At 35.9% G+C, this 23,575-nt stretch overlaps 1 protein-coding gene across 1 annotated transcript; it reads right to left on the minus strand.

Annotated features, from left to right (window-relative positions):
• Positions 1-18,268: 18,268 nt before the first annotated feature.
• Positions 18,269-20,420, minus strand: LOC145068653 (putative zinc transporter 10). Its single transcript, XM_079015655.1, has 3 exons — positions 19,771-20,420; positions 18,897-19,046; positions 18,269-18,818 (listed from the first exon to the last, which is right to left on the minus strand). Exons 1-3 carry the CDS (start codon positions 20,377-20,379, stop codon positions 18,513-18,515), a joined length of 1,065 nt encoding a protein of 354 aa, XP_078871781.1. The 5' UTR covers positions 20,380-20,420; the 3' UTR covers positions 18,269-18,512.
• Between the last annotated feature and the right edge of the window lie 3,155 nt (positions 20,421-23,575).

Genomic DNA, 23,575 nt, shown 5'->3' on the forward strand with positions numbered 1-23,575 from the left:
ATTTATCTTAAACATTTTAAACTTTTAAATTAAGATCTTTAGGTATTTGTTTTTTTAACATCTTATTAGATTAGATTAATTTGTTAAAAAATTACTTGATATCTCATGTATTATTGACTAAAAAATCTCAATGTTCAAAGCTTGAGTAACTTCGTTTATGTCTCGTTTGTTTATATAAACAAGACTAATAAAGCACGACATATTTATTTCATTAAATTTATTTTCAGGTGAAATTCAAAAAAAAAATTATATATTTCGGGTATTACCCAAATTACCCAAACCCGACCCGATACCCGAATTACCCGAATTTAGTTTGGGTAGGGTAACGGATAATTTTTCTAACATGAAAAACCCAAATTACCCGACCCGAATTACCCGAAACCCGAAAAATTACCCGTTCAACACCCCTAATACATCAAGATACACATATATTGGCATTAAACTATGTTAAAAAAAGAAGATGTAGGGACAACCATGTTGGAAGCCATATCACTATCTTAAAAGATAACTTCAATAATTATGGTAGCTTTAAATTAATAGGTTTAAAAATAAATGATTTAATTTTAACCGTACTAAAAATTGAAGAAAATTATTATTATTATTATTAGTTTTTGTAAAAGATATAGATATGAATAAGCTATCTAATTAACAAGAGGTGGGTTTCTTTTTCAGAGAACAAAGTCTCCTTAAAAGAGAAGCTTTGTTAAATAAAATTTTTAGAAATATATTTTTACATAAAATTCAATTAAAAATAATCTATTTACAAATAGTTTGCCATTTTGTATAATTTTCGGTGTTGTTAATTAAGATCTTGATGTTGATCTTAAGATCTTATATTATGATATGAAGATTCGACAAGCAAAAACTGATCGCATCACACTTGGATCGATTATGAAGCATGATGTATATTAGGATGTTAGTATCCGGATTGAAATTGTTGTATTTCTTTAGTCTGTATTCTATATAAAAGTCTTTAGTGTTATGAACTATATGAAATCTATACATATATTAGGTTCAAGATTCAAGCCTTAACACCCAAAAACTATTAATGTTCCATAATTTACATATACATGATGAACCCTTGAGCAGGTTCGACATGGACTATCTAGATGGCGTCGGATACCATTTTTCAACCAAATCAAATCTGTCATTTCTAGCAAAAACAAAAACAAAATTGACGCATAGCCTAATTTTTTTTTCAATGAGCTTGACATTGAGCTTCAAAAATTTATCAAAAAATCAAGCATTACAGGTCACGTGATGTCTCATAGAGCATGATGTCGCATGATGTTTTATAAAGTATCAAAACTTCATCAATTCATCTTGAATTAGACATAATATCGCAACATGTGAGTTAGTACATTTGTGATCTTGTCCTTTAGTACTACGTAGTTACGATGATCTCGTTTCTCTTTCCGCTTAAGATATTTCCTTGTCTTTGCGATGTGAGCTTAGTAGTTGAGGATTGAAATTCTACAGAAGAGGTACATGGTTCAAATCCTATAAAAATATTGCTAGTGTTTCACGATTGATCTTATAAGGTCGTCCGGTACACTGACAACGAACGTGCTCATTGTTGACGTGACCACAGACCACGACCGTGCACACTATCCCGTCAGTCCGTGGTGGCTCATGGTCGTGGTGATTTGTGGTGGCGAGCACAGAGGCGGACAACCAATCCGTTTTTTCTTCACTCCCAGACGTCTCTCTCTCTCTCTCTCTCTCTCTCTCTCTCTCTCCCGGTCATTGTATGTACTCGGAAATGGGTTCATGGCTTGTGGTGGCGAATCTGAAATCTCTCAACAAACATTGTCGTGGAGAGCAGTGTTGATGGTCTAAGTGGGCCTTTGGTGGGTTGACCTAGGCTCCTCAAATGATATGATTTACTATTTTTTTTAATAATATTTTATCAATGATGTCTTAATTAACATCAACTTATAATTAATACTACATAATCGTAAACAAGACCCAAATTTGGAAACTAATTTATTTACTTTGATATTGATCTTTTAATCATGATGTGATCTTACAATCAAAATCTTTAAAACAAAAGGCAATCATACGTAATATCACGATTTTAATAATCTCAGTTTGAGGTGACCAGTAAAAACAAATGGATGGAGTTCGTAATGTAAATTTTCATGATTTTTTGAAACTGCAATTATGAATATAGGATGTGAAAATGCACGAATATTGCAATATTAATTTTTGTACTTCGCTCTCAATGTTTTACTATTTTCAACTATCTTCCTTAACGACTTACCATCAACAATCATCACATGCAATGAATTATTATAATTATTAATTTTTATGCAATATTAATCTGAAAAGGTATACGAATATTTAATTATAGACTTACAGTAAATGCCAAATTGATCTTGCCAATTTTGAAGGCTTTATATATGAAAAATTGAAAAGTAATAGATAGGTTTAAATATTTTTTTTATACATAAGAGAAAATCATCGATATGTCAAGAATTATTATAAAATTAATCAAAAATAAATTGTCATTGAATCATTACTAATAAGTCAATCTATCATTAATTTGTCCTTAATATTAATATACCTAAAAAATTGGCCTCTAATTAAGAACTAAATGATACAATCTTATACGGCCGTACACCCTACATATGCCCAGGGTCGGTCTCCTTGAGATATGCTTTATAAGCTAAACATGCACAATGAATTTAAAGCAAAGAGGAAAGCATTTTAAAACTCAAATAGTAACATATAATATAATGTATTTATTTTTCTTCTTAATATATGTCGTTTTTTCATTCATGCTATATTATATTCGTACATCATATATTATTGTTCATATTCACAAATTTACATGCATAAATAATCGCGCATCACAACACGAGTATATGTATATGGCAAAAGGTATCACCGATCACGTCTATATACGTATATTTCTCTCTTATATTTGTAAATTCATTGTAAATCATTTTTCCATTAAAATATAAAATACTTTCTTATATAATATATTTGTAAATTCATTGTAAATCATTTTTCCATTAAAATATAAAATACTTTCTTATATAATAGTTGTTTATTGTGTTTTAATAAACTAATATCTAGTTTCTATTAATAGCTAAACTAATCTTTAGTCTTTATTAAGGGTTTGTTTGATAGCAACCGAATGATTCTTTGTTGAACCATTAAGAGGCATGAATGATTCGAGGTTAGGTATTCGGTAAGGTTGTTGAATGAAAAAAATGATAATTTTAACCTCTATACCTACAATCATATCTACAAGTTGCTTTCTCGTTCCTTTTGTTTCACAAGCAAAATGAGAATCAAGAATAATGAAAATCCTTCACAAAATAATCAAAAAAAGCAAAAATCAAGAACATAACACATAAACATGGGCGAGAAACCTACTAAGCATGACAATTAAAAACCATCCTATGAACAATTAAAAACCAAATGACAATAAAAAATAAAACACAATAACATGTAGCTTTAAATCAAAATCAAATACATGAGCATAAAACTTTAATGGGGTGTTTGATTTATCTTTTGTGATGCCAAAAGTCGTTTTAGGAAAAGATAAAAGATAAAAGATGTTTGGTAAAAACACTTTTAAAAGCTATTTTTGGATTTTAGATATAAGGAAAATAAACTTCTTGGAAAAGTCAAGAAACCTGATCTTTTGCAACATTTCTTAAAATGATTTTTGGCCTCTCAAAAAATAAGTCAAACACCCCCTAAATATAGGAAGAAAAGAGTCCATCGTTAAGGATGAGAGAAATTAAGATACATGATGCGACTTCTCCAATTGATATTGTCTTCATATAGAGTTTTAATTTCACTGGGTGATTCTATTTATGGGCATACTCTCAAATCACAATAGTCAATATTGATCAAGGTGTTTCGCATTTCATGCTCGAATCGGTCGCTTCGACTGAAAGCATTTGAACAAAGATTGACACGGAAGTTAGCCGACTGTCGATATCATTGATGTTTAAGATTTAATAGGTTTGGGGAAATTGACCTTGTTGTAGGTCTTACATCATATTCGGAGTAGAAAAGTCTTCGACAACATAAGGACTTAAATAAAAGTACTTACAGTACAAGGTAATTACATAGAAAGTACTACACAGAACATAGGCAGGAACACGGTTCTTTAAAACAAAGAAGGAAGTAAGGTAACTCCTACTGGCGACGGTCACCCCTATGGTGAACCCTTAGTTCGGCTAGTTGACGTTCCATATCAAGTAGGTATCTTTCGTACACCCTCTGGCGTACTTGGAGTTCTATGACTTTAGCTCGGGTTTCAGCTAGTGCTTGCAGCAGGGTCTCATGTTTTCTCTCATATCTCTCACTTGTGTGATCAAGGCGATTGGTGCGAATGGTATGCATTCTTGCATTGGCATTAACCTCTTCGATACGTTCGAGAGCCGTCCTACCCGGAATTTCGTTTCGGTCAACTCTACGGATCAGGATTGGTAGAACTCTGTCTGCTGAGCTCCTTCGCTTATGTTGTAGAAGCTTCGGTCTCCATTAAACGGCATAGGTTGATCTTGCTCTTCGCTCCCTGTCTCCAAACATTCTACCCAAGGGGACGTCGGTCCATGAAAAGCCGGACGAGGGTTAGGATTTGGAACAAGAGCCATCGAGGTAGGTTCTCTACTTCGGGTTCGGAGTCAGACCCTTCAGCAAAGCCTTCAGCTTAGTGACCATCCATAGGGATTTGGTGATCAACCACTGGCTCCTCTCCGAGCCATCCAACATTGTCGTGGTTAGGGTAGTACAGGTTGCTGTGGGGATCGAATCCAGCCATGATCTCTACGTGAGAAAAAGGATAATAAGAACTAACTAAATAGACGAACTAACTAAGATAATTATAAGATGATCTTTATCAGTTACTTCAATACTTGTTTAGTGCATACCAGTTATATGTATTTAACACAGGATAGGCTTTCGAATAAGTGACCTTAACTCCAAATTCACAAGGAATAGGGGTAAAACAAAAATTTCACCGATTCTAAGTCTATAACATCCTAGTTACATATAGCCTTAGTCAAGTGCACCACCAATATCGATAAGACTATTCGTCATGATTTACTAAAGTTTAGTAAATATGGTTATACTTACAAGTTTAAGTATAATTATGAAACATTGGAAAAGTTTCTATGTATGGCAGAACCAACTGTGCGAAGTGTTTGTCTTGATAAGAATCCACACTAACTCTTGAATATTTGTTGTCAAGTAATGGTATTTGACAAAGAGAAACTTATATGTCAAGAGGTCAGTGGGAGTCTTAAAGATCCTGAAAGAGTTTCAAGAACTAATCAAGAATAAAACCTGTAGTTTATCACTAGCACACGACTTGAGGTTTGTAACCTATCGTGCTGACATAATTCTTGTTTTTGTTCCTATTCCGGTAAAATTGACTATGTATGTGAGTTCTGTGAGTTCTCAATTGTGTGCATAACAACTTGGAAGAAATGGTAGGCCCTTGTGCTGCCAGGTGGCAAGAAATTAAGATTGAACAAGTTCAGTCCATATGAGTTAGAATTTGTCACTAACCTTGTCTTTTGATTATGGTTTTGACAAATTCACATGGATAGGAACACATACACCATAAAATCTAAGTGTCATAAGGTTTCTCTTCGATTCATGAAAATGATGGTGAGGAAACGCTTTCACTAAGAAGATTTTAAGGAGATAGCAATTGTGATGTTTGCATTCTCAAATTCGATCATGATTACGACATCCCTCTTCATGGTTTGAATTGTGAGAACGGCAAAAGGTCTAAACATTATGATTACGATATCCCTCTTCATAATTGTTTAGACACACATGTGAGTTGTCTAAGGAAAAGTGTACGATTTTGAGAAGCTTAGATAAAGTTTTATCGAAGCATCTTGTATCAGAAATCTAAACTTTCGTAATGAAAGTCAATGAAGCATCGATTTCTAGAAGTCCAGCTGATTTCTAAGTACGTGTCAGAGCTAGCGGGAGCATAAGTGTTATGCTGGTAAAATAATAATTATTATGCTAGTATGAGCATAATTAATTACGGTAAATATTGCAAGTTAGCAATGTTAATTATAGAAAACAAAAGTTTCAATTCGTGAAGTTGCAGGGGTTGAAAAGGTTGTTTTGCTATAATTAAGGGAGAGGAAATTATACTTCATTTCAAATCTAAAAGCTTAGATTATGAGATTTTAATCAATTTAGTCATGATTACATTATTTGCGTTTTAAAATTTGATTATGATTACGACATCCCTTTTCATAATTTGAATTATGAGAACATGACAAATTATAAGAAATATTGTAGCAAAAGACTGGTCAAGTATCATGTCTTTATGTGAGACATCATGAATCGTGTCTCTTATGCTTCAAATATAGGATCGATTGCATGTGCTATAATACTTATTCGTTCTAAATTTTCCAAATGCCTAGGGCATTAAGAGGGAAAAAGGAAGAGAATCAGCTATGAATGAAATGATTAAGCAATTGTCGAGGACAATCCGAGATTTACCTAAGATTGGTTTCTCATGGATAGTTGGAAGTATGGTGTAAAATTTTGGAGAGGGACCATATTGACATATTCTAAAAAAAGGCAACTCTTGTTCAGAAGTAAGAGTTAAAATGGGAATATGGAAATGGTTCCATAGGAGGAAGTTATTCTTCAAAATCTGTGTAAGATTAGAAAAACTTAATGCAATAAGGATGTTCAAAGAAATGTACTTTGAACGTCAGACTTCGTTTCCATGGAATTGATCTCCATTGGAATACTTTGTAATGTCTGTTGCCAAGTCTTTGTGACTTTTGTACATAGTCATTACAAGAGGACCATGGCATGACTATTGTTTCAGTTCAACTATTAAGTTGATTATTTGAAACATTATGCAATGAATAATATGTAATCAATATGGTGATTAAATAAAAGGTGTTTTATTTATATTCATAAGCTCTGAGACCATATTGAATTCGATTATTCTTGTGTTTCACTTTGCATGTTTTGACTTCTCGAATAACTAAGTTGTTCAAACCATCTACAATCGATCATACTTTGGAAGTAGGTATTGAGGCAAGACTGTCATGAATGGGTCTGTAGTTTGTATGGGACAAAGTGGTTGCAGTGTTCATGCGTGTTCCTAGAATGAGATTCGAGTATTGGATTCAACCCACGCTCATTTGAATAACTTCATGGATTTTATCATGAGTGATCATGAGACGATAATATCTTATATTCTTCAAACGGAGACGTATGAGTTATAGTTGTGAGTTGGTTGCACATTGACATATGTAAACGCAACCAGTAACTTGGTTGTTATAAAACATATCGTTGTGTGTGGTTTGATGAGTAAGTACAAGCGAGCATTTGGGTCAAAGTTTATCCATTCCTTTTACCCTTGGAGGGATAAAAGCAATATCTATGGGCCCCTCGATGATTTAGTGGTGACACCCCTAAGTGCTTGGTCAAACCTGGACTGATTTGATTTGTTCAATTAGTCAGTCGTCATAAATCGGAAACTGGGAAATAAAAAATGGACAAAGAGAATGATTATAATCCATGTCTTAGTCCATATGATATCTATAATGGAGGAATATATGATCCCTTATCTAATGGACATGTCATTTGACTAGGTCAGAGTTCGACAACGGCTTTAAGAGCTACGATTGCTAGCTAGGATCTTGGATTCATACTTGAATAATAGTTTTAGACTTATCGAAGTGGGAGACTGTTTGATTAGATATCTAAGCCCATAACCATTATTGGTATGTACTCGACCCGAGAGTAGCATGGTCCATTTGGGTTGCATGGCATCGGAACAATTGGATAGACAAGTGAGAAAAGGCTATTTATGATTTATATTAATATATTATAAGTTCTAATATATTAATATGAAATCATATTATTTAATTAGTATTGATCAAGAATTAATTTGGAATTAATTTTGTGATCAAAAGAAACTAATTAAATATATGGGGATTGATTATGTAAATCATTCATTCTTATATATGTAGGCTTGTGATCCATTGTCCTTCATGTTGGGCTTAACCCATGTGGTAACCCATGGATACTCCATGGAGGTTAAAACCCATGGATCATGAAGGAAATCGAAAGTCATGCACATTAGGGTTTACATGGTGTAACCCTAACGAGCCACACTATATAAAGGATCCCATGGTTCATGAAATGGCACTAGTTGATACACATAGTGAAGGCAAGGGCCGATTTCATAGGGAGAACCAAAGTAACCTTCTTCTCAAGTTATTCCATTCGTTGGTGGTGTTGTGTGATTCCATTTGAGGCTTCCAAACTATTGGGGATAATCTCTTAAAGGTTCAAGACTTCAAGCTCCATCAAAAGGTATGTCATCTAACTAGACTTTTGTAGTATAGTTGCTCCATAATATGCTAGTTAGAATGATGCTTTGGAATTTTGTATTTTTGCATGTATAATAGTGAAAACATAGATCCAAGGCACATAGGGCTGCATGCACACCATAGGAGTGTTAGAATGCTCAAAACAACCACAATCACTCATTGATCGTGTTGAAGTCTAAGAAACTAGAGAAAGAATGACTACAGAAAGTATTCTTCTATTCATCGAAATGGGCATTAGGCAACTCGACAATCAAAGGAAGACTGATCACAAGGAATTTCTTTCCAAGGCCAAAGATCTAATCAAGGAAGTGAAAGAGCTAAAAACCGAACTCCAACAAACCCTTTAAACTCAAGTAAACAATTCAAAGAAGCTTGTTCATGAAACTCATAATGCATACGAATTAAGGTTTGCGGTTCTTCAAGAAACAATCAAGGGGCTGAGAAGATCGTTAACTACAAAACAGAGTGTTGATGAAATTCTCCGTCTCACAAAGGAGATTTATCAACAACTCTTCAACCCGGAGATCCCCAACAATAAAGATGCGTGTGCACAGATGAAAACATAATTTAATGTCACTTTTCAGAAAATTGAGGATTTAAAGCATTGGTTTGAGGAGAATATGGAGCCTGCTTCCTCAAAGGGGGGGGGGTGGGGGAGTGATAGTGATCCGAACAGAGGGATAAGGATCGAAACAGTTTCGACATCTGAATTGTCAAAGAGCAAAACCCCTTCAATTCAAAATTTTCAAACTCCTCCTTAGAACCAACCACCAAGTGTAGAGCTCAACAAAGAACCAACTCATCGGCCGTCTCCTAAAAATCCAACTCCTCAGGATTCTCCCCAACCATCATCTTCTCCTCACCCCAATAACGTGGAAGAAAAAATGTCTTCAGATCACATTGATGACTCCCCTCCCACATCTCAAAAGAAATATGGCTGGAGAGCTGCAAAATTCGCTGATGAAATCTGGAAAGAACAAGGGTTTGATACTATGTTTGATGAGTCCTTGATCAACTCCTGGGTAAAACCTACCCGAAGACTGTTGGGTTCTTATTATAGACCAATTCTCACATATGTTGAACCACCACCAGATGGCTATTGGGATATTACAGTTTCTCCAAATTCCAAGGAATGACCCTAAAAAACAACACATATATAAGCATGATAAGTAACATAAATAAAAAGATAAGGAGATGATACATACCTATAACCACATCAGGCATTGCACCAACCTCCTCACCAGTCAGCTGAAATGTTCTGCTTCTCACAATTGGCACCTTCGCCTTGCCTTGGCAATCATCAGTGATCCTCAGAGTCATCGAAGCAGGTATTGCAACTGGTCCTGCTACTGCTAAACTCGGGTAATTGGCCTTTTTGAGGCCCCTCTGATTCCAATGAAAGAGAATCATATCAGATACCTGGGTGGTGGTGGTAGTAATGCAATCCCTGCTGAAGTGACCCGTCCTACCACACTTGAAGCAACCAAAATCACTCGCCCTATAGACCCCATTGTGCGTATTACCGTACTTTCCACAGTGGCCTCAACAACTAGATATACTCACAAACTCTCGTATCTCATCCTTCAACATATCATGATATCGAGCCTTCTTCATCTCCTCGTCCGCCATATAATACAGAACTAAAAAGTCCTTCTCCCTGAACACACAGTAATCTCTGCCACTATCTCAGTAGTCTGGCAAAGATCCTGAAACTCCCTCGCTAATTGCTGGAACTCGATCACTATAGCAAACTCAGCCCTGAACCTCACTACAAAATCATCCCATGTCATCACTTCAACTTCCACGCCACCCAAGGCCATAAAAGATCGGTTTGTTTATGCTTTATTTAAAAATCAAAGTATCATTTTGAAGAATAATATTGCAGAATTTGTTCCCAAAATATGATAAAGATATTATCAAAGCATTTCCGAAGAAATGTATTTTAATTATATTAAAAACGTTGGGATGTCCTCGTCAATACAATACATAAGCATAAATGGAAATAACATAGGCCTTACAAACATTTATTATTCTATTGGTCTAAAATCCATAAATCTCTCATCTAATGATCACACACATGCTCTTGTGCCACTACATGTAATACAAGAAACTAAGTGGGTCATGCTTGGGATCTTGGTGAGTACATATGGTTTTCAACCCACAATAATTAAATTCTTTGTTTTCATCAAATCATTCAACCCGATTACCCATTCCCGTTATCCTCACTTTTTGTCTCTAAAGCATCTAATTTAAGGGACTTATCCTAAGGATTATCTTTAGGATAGAAAATAATGCTTAGGGTCTTCCTCAGCAATATATGTCAGTACGGCAACCATCAGGGGGATGGATTACACCTGGTGAACACTTAGTTCAAAAACACAAACAGGTGGCGAGCGTGTTAGTGTTCCACTGGACTGTTTAGAATCGTGTGTGGTCGTCATCTATACACCGCTAGACCACTGGATCATCTTTAAAGTCAATGCCTCTTATCATTCATTTTTCATCTTTCATCATCTATATCATATTTCATCTACCCATCTTTACCCGACATAATTATAGGTATAAAATACATATACAGTTTAATCAAGTAAAACATGTATAAATCGTTCATCCAACATAGATATAAGGAACACAGATAATATTCACATATTGCATGTAATTTATATTAAATACTTCAATCTATGTGTAAGATGAAAGTAACTATGCACTCACTTGTTAAAGTGATGATTCGAAATTCAGACAGCTATTCGCTTCTAGCAATTTTCTTTTCCTTTGACGTAACCTAGTATCATTAATACTAAGTCTTAGTCTAATATTTATTGCAGCTAAATATTAGTCTAGATTCATCATTAATTCAAAGTCTACTGATCTATAGTTGATAAGGGACAATCGGGTAGGATCATATCGGAGGTAGGGTCTGTTTGTTATACAAAGTATACTGTTTGGAAATCCTACTTTAAACACCTCACTAAATCCATCATAGACATCATCCCCGTAAGTATATCAATCAATATAACGACTTGGAATGACTGATAAATCTTTTTTATAGGTTCATAATAACGATAATGAACTTAAACATAAGTTATACGTAAAGTACGGTATGCATAACTCAACTTATAGGTGGTTTAGCAAGAAACCGGACTTTGCACGGGCAGAACTTGTAAGCCGAAAGCTCTACTTCTTGGGGCTTTCTGACGCTCCGAAGCTTCGTTACTAACACCTAGGAAGTGCTAGAGAAAGGCATTGAGGCCTTGGGGGGTTTGGCAGAGAGTAGGATGGAATTGTGTGAACAATGGAATGAATTTCGACTTCTATTTATAGACTGGAAGTGCACAGTATACTTAAACATTACGCTGGGCATAATGTGTCACATGTCAGCATCTTGTGGCAAGCCATGGGGAAGAAGGTGTGGTACCAGATCGCGACACGTGTCGTTCTCTAGTTTATCAGAAAATTAATTATCTTGTAAAATCCATAACTTTTGTATACGAGCTCCGTTTTTGACGTTCTTTATATCCACGTGTAGATATCGATGTAATCTATAACTTTAATTTAGACTCTATCAGCTAATTTTGAGCTTATTCTTAAAGTTATATTTTAACAGTCTTAGATAGTTAAAGTTCGTTAAAAATTCATAACTATGTCGTCCGGCGTCCGTTTTCGATTGTCTTTATATCGTTGAGATCCTATTAACGAGATCTTCAATTTTCATTTACATTGTGTCGGCTAATAATCGATCGATCTAAAATTCTATTTTCTGACTTGTATACTGCTACGCTGAATCTTAGAAAAATCATAATTTCCTCTAACGAAGTCAGATTTGGACATTCTCTATATGTACGCTCTCAGCTTAACGTCTACTACGACTTTTGTTTTGATCGGTACGGCTAGAAAGTATTTTGTCAAAAAATTACTTTTTACGATACGCAGAGCCATGATGGTTTAATCGCAAAACTTCGAATGGTCATAACGTCTTCGTTATAAGTCGGGTTTCAACATTCCTTATATCTTCGGAATCCTAAATACGACTACTTCATATTTCTTCAAAGATATTTGGTCTAATTATTATTTTGTTTTAGACACATATTTTATTCCTATTTTATTATATCATTATAAGCACGTATATTGCACATAATTTACATATAAATCACATAATACTCGAATAATTATTTTTCATTACATGAAATAGGTTACAATTGTTGGCCATAACTATTAAATCATCATAATAATGCTTAGTCAGAAACGTGGGCGTTACACTGAGCATATTGGTTCTATGATGGATCGTGGATGCACCCATGTACGCTGCACATACATGGAAGAATGTGGGGCATACTCCAGCCATCTAGAAACCCTAACATTTAAGGTTTTACCCCTATATAAGCTCATTATGTCCCTTGAGTATTTCCTCTTATCAACTTCCATATCTCCTAAACCCTAATCTCGACCCTTAGCCACCATTTTAGTGTTCTTGAGATCTTGTGAAGGATATTAGTGTTTTCTTGTGCATTTTGAAGAGAAAAGGTCATTAACGATTCATTTCTTGGAGTGAAGCTTAGAGATCCATAGTTGTCACCTATTTTGCAAGCTATTGAAGGCAAAAAGTTCTTAACTTGACATCTCTTTGTGTAGATCTAGTTTGGGGTGATTCATGGGTTATTTTAGTCCCGTTGGTTTGTCCTTGTGAGTAAAGGTTACCCCAGAAGCTTAGTCTCTAGATCTGGACGTTTAGATGTCCCTAATGCATAAAAATGTCACATTGATGGATTTTGTGCAACCATGCAAAGTTGATGTCTCATTTTTTGGAGCTATGATGCTAGAATTGGACATTGCGGGGTTTTTAGCAATGCAAAAGCTTAAAGCCTTCGACTTTATGGGTTAGGACCTTAATATGATGATATTTTGTGGATTGGATGATAAGTTTTGAAGTGATTAAGTCGTTTGGCCAAAGGTTTGGGACCAGACCAATATGCGGGGCTTACTCCTCAGTACGATGGGCGTACTAGCTACGTGCCTGTTTCTGAATCGCTCCCGTACGCAGGGCGTACGAGCTTGGTACGCCGAGCGTTTGCTAGACTGTAGTCTGAAGGAATTGTGGGCTTGGGTTTTTGGGATATTTTTCATTTGGGCTTGACCTCCTAACTCCTATGGATAATTTTTGGACTTTGGGCTTTCTTAGATTGGGCCATATTGGGCTTTGGGTGTGCCATTTAGGAAATTCGGCCTTTAGGGAGCAAATGGGTTGGGCCTTGATTTTGGGCCAAGTAGGAAAAAGGGTAAAATGGTATTTTACCCTAGATGTTGGACAAGTGATCGAGACTCTTGATTTTGGATTAAGACCTAATTATTAATTGGGTATTATTGATGATGTTAGTGCGGGGATTTTCCGGATCAACAGATCGAGACTTTATCTGAGAGACTCAATAGCATGAGGTGAGTTTCCTCACCATGTTTAGCGAGTCGAAGGCACCAATGCCGACCCATGGTTTGTTATATTTAGGAGGCTAGTTCTCTGCATGACTCTTGCATGTGTTATGTGTTTATATGTATACCTGACGGGGCCCGATGACGGGCATTGTATGTTTGATATGTATGGTAGTAGTATTTTAGGGAACTCACTAAGCTTTGTGCTTACGGTTTTCAGTTTATGTTTCAGGTACTTCTAGTTCGAAAGGGAAGAGACCAGGATGATTGCAGTGCGCACACCACATCGTTCCGCATTTTATATTACTTTGATGTACTGGGATGTTTATTGATACACTCTGATTTACTATGGCTTTTATGATGTTTTTTTGAATAATAGTTTTACTAATTTAAAAATCGAAATTTTTAGTCTTAATTTTTGGGACGTTACATATTGGTTTTATTTTTGTTGTGAGTTTTTGGTTTGCAAAATTAAATGAAAGTTGTCACACGATTTATTTATGTTTTAACTTTGTAACATCCCAAATATCAAGGTAAAATTTTCAATTTTAAAACCAAACCAAAAGTCATAATTGTTTTCAAAACATAGTTCCCAAATGTCAAAATCATAAATCAAAGTATCCCAAATCAAATCTCATAATCCCAAAGGATGTGCACAGTCAAGCCTTCACCTTACCCCTATCATCTGAAGTACCTGAAACCATAACAATCAAACTATAAGCCAAAGCTTAATGAGTTTCCCTAAAGTACCACACACCACCATACATATAACGTCATGCATATATGAGCCTTCAACTTGACTGGACCACCTCATAGGGCCTACAACCTATCTGGATCGCTCTTCGGGCCTTCGGCCTGACTGGATTGCCTCACGAGCCTTTAGTCTATCCAGACCGCCCTGGGTATCTTGGCCTTTAGCACAAAGCAGGACCGCCTCAACCCAACAAACCATAACATGTCGACATATACAAAAACAATCAATAACCAACAAGTACAACTAATCATACAGATCTACCAGTCTAACACATACTCAGTGAACATAGGTAATCATATAGATCTACCAGTCTAACACATAACCAACATGACATCAATCCAATATAACAAGAGACATAATCTAGTGGGCCGACATTGGTGCCTTCGACCTATAAGTATAGTGAGGAAAACTCACCTCACAGTCCGAAATGTAGCTGAACAGATCACTTCTCCAACTGCTGACTCTACCGGTCACCTATACAATAAATAGTGACCTAAACTCAAACTACTACTCAAAATACCCAAAATACCCCTAAGTCAAACTTGGTCAAACCCCTGGTCAAAGGTCAAAAGTCAGACAGTCAAAAAGTCAAAGAAAATCAACATAAACTGAGTATGCTCTATGTACTCAGTCACTACGCCAAGCGTAGTGCACCCTTGGCCAAGTTACATGGCATCAACTAGGTAAGTGCAATGTACCACTAAGTATGCTCAGCGTAATCAGTTGGCTCCCTTTTTCTCTATTAAGTGCTTATTTCGTTAAGATCTCATATCCAAAGGTCAGATCTAGTCCCAACTAACATTCTAAGTCATAAAGTTTCCAACTTTATGGCTTTCCATGACTAGAAGGAGTCCAAAAACCAAAACCCTAACATAATACACAACCAAAGCATTATAACTCTTGCATGGAGGGAAGAAAAGGACCACGATCACATTTTTGATTCCTAATACCCAAAAACGTCTAAAAGGATAGCTCTTATGGTTTAGAGTAAGCCATACTCATGAACACTAAGATTATGGGACTAAAATGCATAAAAACTTAAGAACTAGCAAGATCCAAGGAAAACATTCATCAAGATCCAAGTTTTATACCTTCAAGGAATGCTTGAGGGTGAAACACTTTTGGATCTAGGTTGCCTTGAGCTTCCAATATGATCAACCACCTTCTTCCTCCTTCATAAATCACAAGTACAAGAATACACTCTTATCAAGCTCATAATCACACGCAAGGAACTAGGGTTTGCAAGGGACGTTTTTGGGAGATGGAGGGTGATGAAGCAAAGGCTTTTGAGGAGATAAGGATGCTTAAATAGTGCTTAAACCCTAAAAAATAGGGTTTGCTCACCTGACACGTACACCCAACGTACTCACTTAAGTGCGCGTCCCACTTTAAAGAGTTATGCCAAGCGTACGCCCCAAGTAAGATTACAGTAGGGACCTCTTTTGAAACATATTTTATCTTTTGGATAAAAAAGATTACCTGGTATATGGGTGTTACAAACTTAACGTATTTTGGTTAAGCAATGAAAGTTTGGGATTTTATACTGATTAAATAAAGATTTTAAAAGTTTAAATTTATTGTAATTTTTGGGACGTAACAAGTTGGAGATCGGGTGCGTTCTCGTTGCAACTCACCTGCGACTTGAGATGAGTTCCTCAATACATTACCTTGATGTATTATATCTTGCTTAGTTCATATGTGTGTTATTATGACATGTATGATTAGTACGAGGACATGTATGATTAGTACTAGAATGTAAGGTTTTTCTGATTGTTTATGATATGTTGGGATGAAGGCCATAAGGATAAGTAGGTTGACCGAAGGGATATGTGCTGAGTCATGGGGCTGAAGGCGGTGGCGCTGAGTCCATGGACCGAAGGTAGTAATACCGAGTCCTTATGGTATGCTTGTTTAATGATGTGTTCTTGAACTTGCATACATTGTATGAATGTGTTTGCTTTTAGGTGAAGTATGGTTAGATTATAACTTGTTGGCATGATAGATGTACCTGAATTATAGGAGTAAGATATTTTAGCTTGATGGTATGTTTTGTTAGAATTCACTAAACTTCATACTTACCCTTTCCCTTTTAAACAACTATTTCGGGAGTTGCAGGTACAAGTAACGGAAAAGGCAAGGTTTGACTGTACATGTGGCACGATTGGAAGATTTTGATCCTTGTCTTGAAAACTACTTATTGTTTTTATTTTCGATGTTAGTTTTGGTTTGCAAAATTAAATGAAAGTTGTCAGACGATTTATTTATGTTTTAGCTTAATGTATTTTGGGTAAGTAATGAAAATTTAGGATTTTATATTGAATAAATAAAGTTTTTAAGTTTAAATTTATTGTAATCTTTAGGATGTTACAGCGGAACTTCGACGCTTGCTTATTTTCCTTAAAGTTATCCTTATGAAACCTCCAGAACTTCGCTAACACGATTACAGAACGAGAAATTGAATCACGAGGGACCGAGATCTCGAGAGGTTGATAGATTCTTGAAAGTAAAAAAGTATAAGGAAGAAGTGAAGGGTGTCCCTCTATTTATAGGACTAGAATTACACTGGATGCGCAACACCCATAGATGTTCGTGTTGCACCCCTGCAGGAGACCTGCTCCTTCAACGTTAATGCACATAGGTGGCATTTAATCTAGGTAGCTGGGTGGTTGGCAACATTATGTGTGGCCAACTGCCTTTTAATTTGTTAGTATCATGTTATTTTCTTGATAACTTTAAAATTCATAACTTTATCATATGATCTCCGATTTCAACATTCTTTATATCAATGGGTTCATAATTCCTTCTACTACAACTTTCATTATTAACAAACTGGTTAAACGTAATAGATTTTTACTAACTATTTTAAAGACTAAAGCTTATTCTTTAATAATCTTAAAGTGAAAACAGGATGTTACTCATCAATGTGATATCTCTTAGGGGGTGTTTGGATAGGGAAAAAATAGGTTGTTTATTGCTTATTGCTTAATCCCACCGCAATAAACAAATTTAAGTGTTTGGATAGCAGTCTTTAAAAATCAGCTTATTGCGGTAGGAATAAGCAAAATAAACTTATTTTAATAAGCAAGGAGAGAAATGCTTATTGTTTATTGGTTATTGCTTATTGCTTATTAGTCATTTTACTCATATAAACTGTTTTGTTTGCCAAACACTTAAAATGCTTATGGCTTATTGCTTATTCCCACCGTAATAAGCTAATCTAAATACATTTTAAAAAAATGTTTATTCCCACTGCAATAAACTAATAAGCTAAAAACTATTTATCCAAACACTCCCTTAATAACACAATATTATATTGGGCATTACAAGTAGCCTAACAAGGTTATACAAACAATCAGCCGAATACATGAGGGTTGTACATACTAAATACATACACTCATGATGTTATCTCCATCAATTAGCAACGACTTAAAAACATTTTATAGACCTATATAATTAATTCGTGTAGAGTGCTAGAGTGAATTTTAATTTAATTTTAAATGTTTTGTCCAATATATAAGTTATACATATGTTTAATAACTAAAATCCAAATGTAATTATCTGAATAACAGAAATTCTTTCAATTGTTGAATCGATAGTATATTTGGTTGATTATGATCCCTAGGGGTCCTCCAAATAACCTTCCAATTAACCTCAAGAAGAGGTTAGAGGTTTGGTACTTCAAATAATGTGGCCTGAATTCATTGTACAATAGCACATTCACATGGATCGTTGATATATCCGTAATTAAGTCACATAAAAAGATCGATGAGATTACATAAAGTGATCACCTACACAATGATTGCTGCCATTAATGTCACCGTGGTTAAGGTATATAGTTCAATAGTGACTACAAACTTAATTTACTAGACCACATACAAGTTTTCAAATGAGAATAACCGAGATTAATGATTTTAATTGCTAATTAGCCATACCTAAGTGCTATTCAAAAGATGAACAATCTAACTGATTTTGATGCTTGTAAAATCTTAAGCCCATTTCGCCATTACAGACATGCCTCCAGCTCCAAGAAACACTGCAACATACGACTTAATTTGGAGCTTAATGCTCCCTTGTAGCTTCGGACCCATAAAATCAGACGCAAGAAGATCCACCAAAGCCATGTAGATGAGGAGACCAGCTGAGGAAGCATTAAGCAGCCCCACAACGATTAATGAGCTTGGGCTATTCTCTTTGTATGTATTCGACAACCCGATCCCCAATGCAATCCCAAAAGGAGTCGTCATTGAGAAGAAAAATACCATTACGAGTTTCTTCATCATTTTGTATTCGGCCTAGTTAAACGTGGATTATCATAAATGTATATAGTTATGAAAGTTTATAATAGTAAGAGGGTTGAAAGATTTATGGACCTGAAGGATGCAACCACCAAGGCCCATGCCTTCAAACAGCTGGTGGAAACAAAGGGCTACAACCAATGGTTTGATGGTGCAAATGTCATTCGAAGCTCCAACACCTAACCCGATTATTATCGAGTGGACCACTATTCCAAGCTCGAGTACCTATATCCATGAATTCAAAAATAGAAATATTCTAAATTTGGTATAGAGAACAAATCGTAAAATATAGTAGCATATTTTTCTTAAGAACGTATTTTATTTGCTACTATATATAGTAGTAAAATTTGGAAAATGTATACTACTTTTGACCTATGAGTAATTTACTTACAAGTTTTTAAATTTGTTGTTATTTAACGTGTATAAATAATATGTTATTGAAAAGGTGTAAAATGTATATGTAACATGAAACTTGTAAGTATTTTGCAATATTTAGTTTCATGTTATATATTACAATAACTGTAAAGGAAATGTAATTAGTAGGCTGTTGTTTTATAACTAAAAATAAATACGTTAACATTATGAGTATAAAAAATATGTTGTCCATTTTGAAGGATTGATCATAATGAAAGTAGAGTATATAGTTATTCTTCGGAGTTCCCACTTATTAACTTAGGAATATGATCATGGAAGCCACCAGTTGTTGGAAACGTTCTATCCAACAAGTAGTTCAATTATAAAAACCAGAAAGGATAACACTCTACTCTCAACTATGTAATTACGTTAATTTACACCCACACAACAGTAGAAAAAAACAAAATTTTCATTAATGTAAAAAACAAAACAACAAAAAAGAAGAAGAACAACAAAAACTTCAAATAAAAAAAAAAGCAATGAAAGGGGAATTAACGATGGCAAGACTCGAATGTGCATGAGAAATAAGACTAACCATGGCAACAACGCGATACCGTAGCAGTTGTGTTCCGATTGAGCCCCTTTGACCATGTTGGTGGTGTCCATGGAAATGTCCACCGCCACTCTCCACCACCGGCATCTCATGGTCTCCGGCAACCACCACCTTATCAGCTTCGGCTGAGACTGAGTTATTCGTCTTAGTATACATACTGGTAGCCATGGAATCCACCATGAGTGTGAAAATCGCAGACAACATAGCAACAAACCCCGTGAACGGGAACTTGTGCCATGGGTTCTCAGCCAAGCAACTGGACCTCAACATGCCGAAAGAATCCGGCAAGACGTGCATGAATCCGGTGGCCAGAATGATCCCGGAGGCGAAAGCTTTGATGATGATGAAAAGGCTTCGGTCAGGGCTGAGGGCGGGAACAGAGCGGGTGACAAGAGGGAGAGAGACTCCGATGATGCTGGTAATGAGGATTGAAGCAATGCCAATGAGTTTTAATGGCAGAGCTTTGGTTTTATTGTTGCAGGAGTTGTTGGTTTCTTCCTTGCACTGAGCTAGGGTTCCGGTGGAGAAGAAAGATGTGAGGAAGAAGATGATAGAGACTAGTTTTAGAATGTTCGTGTTGCAGGCTGCCATGGCTACTTTCTTAATGTGCTTGGGTCTCTTTGAGGTTTCAATATCATATATAGAAACCGGAATTATAGTACTTCATTATTGTTACAATATTATTATAAATATTTATTTACGGCAGATCCAACCCAAACCGGCAAAACAGCAATATGAGATTAAGCTCCAACCGCGCACGGCATCCAACACACCAAAATGGTGTCTCACTCTTTATCACCGGTAAAATGGTGATAAAGCAATCCAGAGGGATATTTTTTTTTTACCCACCAAAATCTAAATTTTTGTGTATATTCCTTAGAAAAATCATCATATATTTTTTCGTTTTTATGTTTGAAACTTAGACTTGTATTTTTTTTCTTAGGAAAACCATAATTTAACAAATTTACTGTTATATCATTGATAGAGCTGGTTATCGACAAGTATATTGGATTTATTCTATAAAAGACTTAAGTCTCTTTTTTTTCCGCAGTTTTATACCTAATTTTTATTTTCAAAATAACTTCAACTTTAACATATTTACTGTTATCTATCTCCATGGATTCTTATTCATGTTTATTAGTCTACATATATTAACTTATTCTGTAGCCTTTTAGGCCCTTATTCCTTTGTATATTTGGGCCATATGTTGTATGTGTGTGTATATATACCTCTTGTATATTAATAGAATGACAATGATTCATTCTCACTCATATTGTATCAGAGCGGATTCAAAATAAAAATCCTTGATTTCTCTCTTCTTCCCGCTCCATTCTCTCCATTCTCTATTTGTTCCTTTTGTAGCCAGCCCTAGTTCATCCGTCTTCTTCCCATTTCCACCATGGTTATTGGTAAAGACACCACTAGAGTTGACCGACTGACGAAATCCGCTCATTTCTGCCAATAAAAGAATCCTACAAGATGGAGAGACTGACAATAATATACATTCGAGAAATTGTGAGGCTTCATGGAGTGTCAGTGTCTATCATCTCAGATAGAGATAGTAGGTTCACTTCACGTTTTTGGCAATCACTTCAGAAAGCACTGGGAACTCATCTCGACATGAGCAATGCTTATCACCCACAAACGGATGGTCAAAGCGAACGAACCATTCAAACGCTTGAAGACATGCTTCGCGCATGTGTGATAGACTTTGGGAAGTCCTGGGATACCCACTTACCCTTAGTTGCATTCTCGTACAACAACAGTTACCATTCAAGCATCAAATTCGCTCCTTTCGAAGCGCTATATGGACGTAAGTGTAGATCACCGTTGTGTTGGGCTGAGGTGGGCGACACCCAGCTAGCAAGGGAACTAACATCAGAAAAGACGTTAACGGGACCGGAGATCATACGTGAAACCACGGAAAAGATAGTTCAAATCATAGCTCGACTACAAGCATCGCGCGACCGACAAAAGAGCTATGCTGATAGACGACGAAAGCCCTTAGAGTTTCAGGTCGGGGATCGAGTGCTGTTAAAAGTTTCTCCCTGGAAAGGGGTTATTTGCTTTGGAAAACGGGGAAAACTGAACCTACAATACATTGGACCTTTCGAGATTCTTGCCCGAATTGGTCCAGTGGCGTACAGACTGTAGTTACCCGGTGAGCTCAGCAGTGTACACCCCGTGTTCCATGTTTCCAATCTAAAGAAGTGCCTATCCAATGAAACTCTCGTCATTCCCCTTGACAAACTTGAAATCAACGAGAATCTCCTGTTCGTTGAAGAACCAGTCGAAATCATGGACAGGGAAGTGAAGCATACTAAGAAAAGTCGCATTCCGATCGTGAAAGTTCGGTGGAATGCGAAGCGCGGGCCAGAATTCACGTGGGAACGCGAAGATCAAATGAAGCAAAAGTACCCTCATCTATTCTAGCATTCTCAAATCTAGATTTCAAAAGAATTTCGGGACGAAATTCCCTCTAACAGGGGGATGATGTCACAACTAGAAATTTTTGGTGCCTTTTAACTACAACACTTATGACAACTATGAATCAAAAACATGAAATCATGCATGATGCTTACTCTATGACAACAGAATTTCAATCAAACACTTCATACAAGCACTACAAATAGTCAACAAATAATTGGAAACCCTAGAAGTCCTTGTTTAAGTCCATTTTGGACTAGGATTTCCTTATTGGGCCCAATGGACCAATAAGCTTTCAATTGGAATATCTTGGGCTTAGAACTCTTGAATGGGCTCTAATTGGACCCACTTTCATTTATTTTAATATTCTGGGCCATATTGGGCCTAGAATGAAACAAAATATTTAAATGAACCTCATTGGGCCATAACTAGCCTAATTTAGCCCTAATAGGTCATAAAAATCACACTTATATTTATTAGGACCAAAAATCACTCAGCATAACCATGAAATTGGGCTTAAGCCTTTAAGGCCCAAAAACTCTCTCTTCCCTCTCCATTCTCGGCCCAAGCCCAAAGAAAAGGAAGAGTTGACCTTTGTGCCACCTCATTTTTATTTGTTGGGTCTCCATGCATGCAACCCATATTTCCAAGCAAATATCTTATCAAGGTCTCTCTCTTTTTCTCCCTTTCTCCCTCTCGGCCGAACCCCAAGCACACACACACACACACTTCACTCAAAAATATCTCAAAGAAACTCTCTTCATTTCTCTCCAAAATTTTCGAGATCTAGGGAGTCTTCAAGGAAATTATCCCACAAATTCTTCATCTAAGGTAACATCATGCATGGATCTATGATCTAGATTATTTGTGTTATTAAAAATCTATTCCTAACCCATGCAAAAATCATGATCACTCTCTTAGAAACCCTCTAAGTTCGAGATCAACAAAGGAGGGCTTGCTAGGGCCAAAACTAACATCAAACTTCTTCTAATCTTCTTCAAAACCGAAATCAAAACTCAAGGTGAGTTTCATACCCCTTCCTTTTCGGTTTTTATGAGTTTTATGGGGGAGAATACAAGAAAATCTGTAGATCTATGTGTAAATGTATGCTATGTGTGATTTGATGCATGTATATGGGTGATATCATGTGTTTTGTGTTGATTATGTTATCAAAAAGCATGTAAAAACTGTGATCTAAGGCATGAGAAAGGAAATAAACATAACTTAAGCTATTATACACTAATCATGTCAAGAAAAATAGTTTATAAGGTTAAGATGAACATATCCTAACATAAAACACATTTTAGGACTTAAATTGACAAAAATACAAAACTTAGGGTACAAACCGACAAATTATAGT

The sequence above is a fragment of the Lactuca serriola genome, chromosome 8 (genome assembly GCF_051521515.1).
Source record: "Lactuca serriola cultivar US96UC23 chromosome 8, Lser_US96UC23_V15, whole genome shotgun sequence".
Classification (NCBI taxonomy): domain Eukaryota; kingdom Viridiplantae; phylum Streptophyta; class Magnoliopsida; order Asterales; family Asteraceae; genus Lactuca; species Lactuca serriola.

What these genes read in the sequence shown, in the direction of transcription:
- LOC145068653 (XM_079015655.1), bottom strand. Translation starts at nt 20,379, where the DNA reads ATGGCAGCCTGCAACACGAACATTCTAAAACTAGTCTCTATCATCTTC. An exon ending in GGTATCGCGTTGTTGCCATG is followed by an intron (nt 19,047 to 19,770) that starts GTTAGTCTTATT and finishes TCATGGATATAG; the next exon opens with GTACTCGAGCTTGGAATAGT. An exon ending in TTGGTGGTTGCATCCTTCAG is followed by an intron (nt 18,819 to 18,896) that starts GTCCATAAATCT and finishes ACGTTTAACTAG; the next exon opens with GCCGAATACAAAATGATGAA.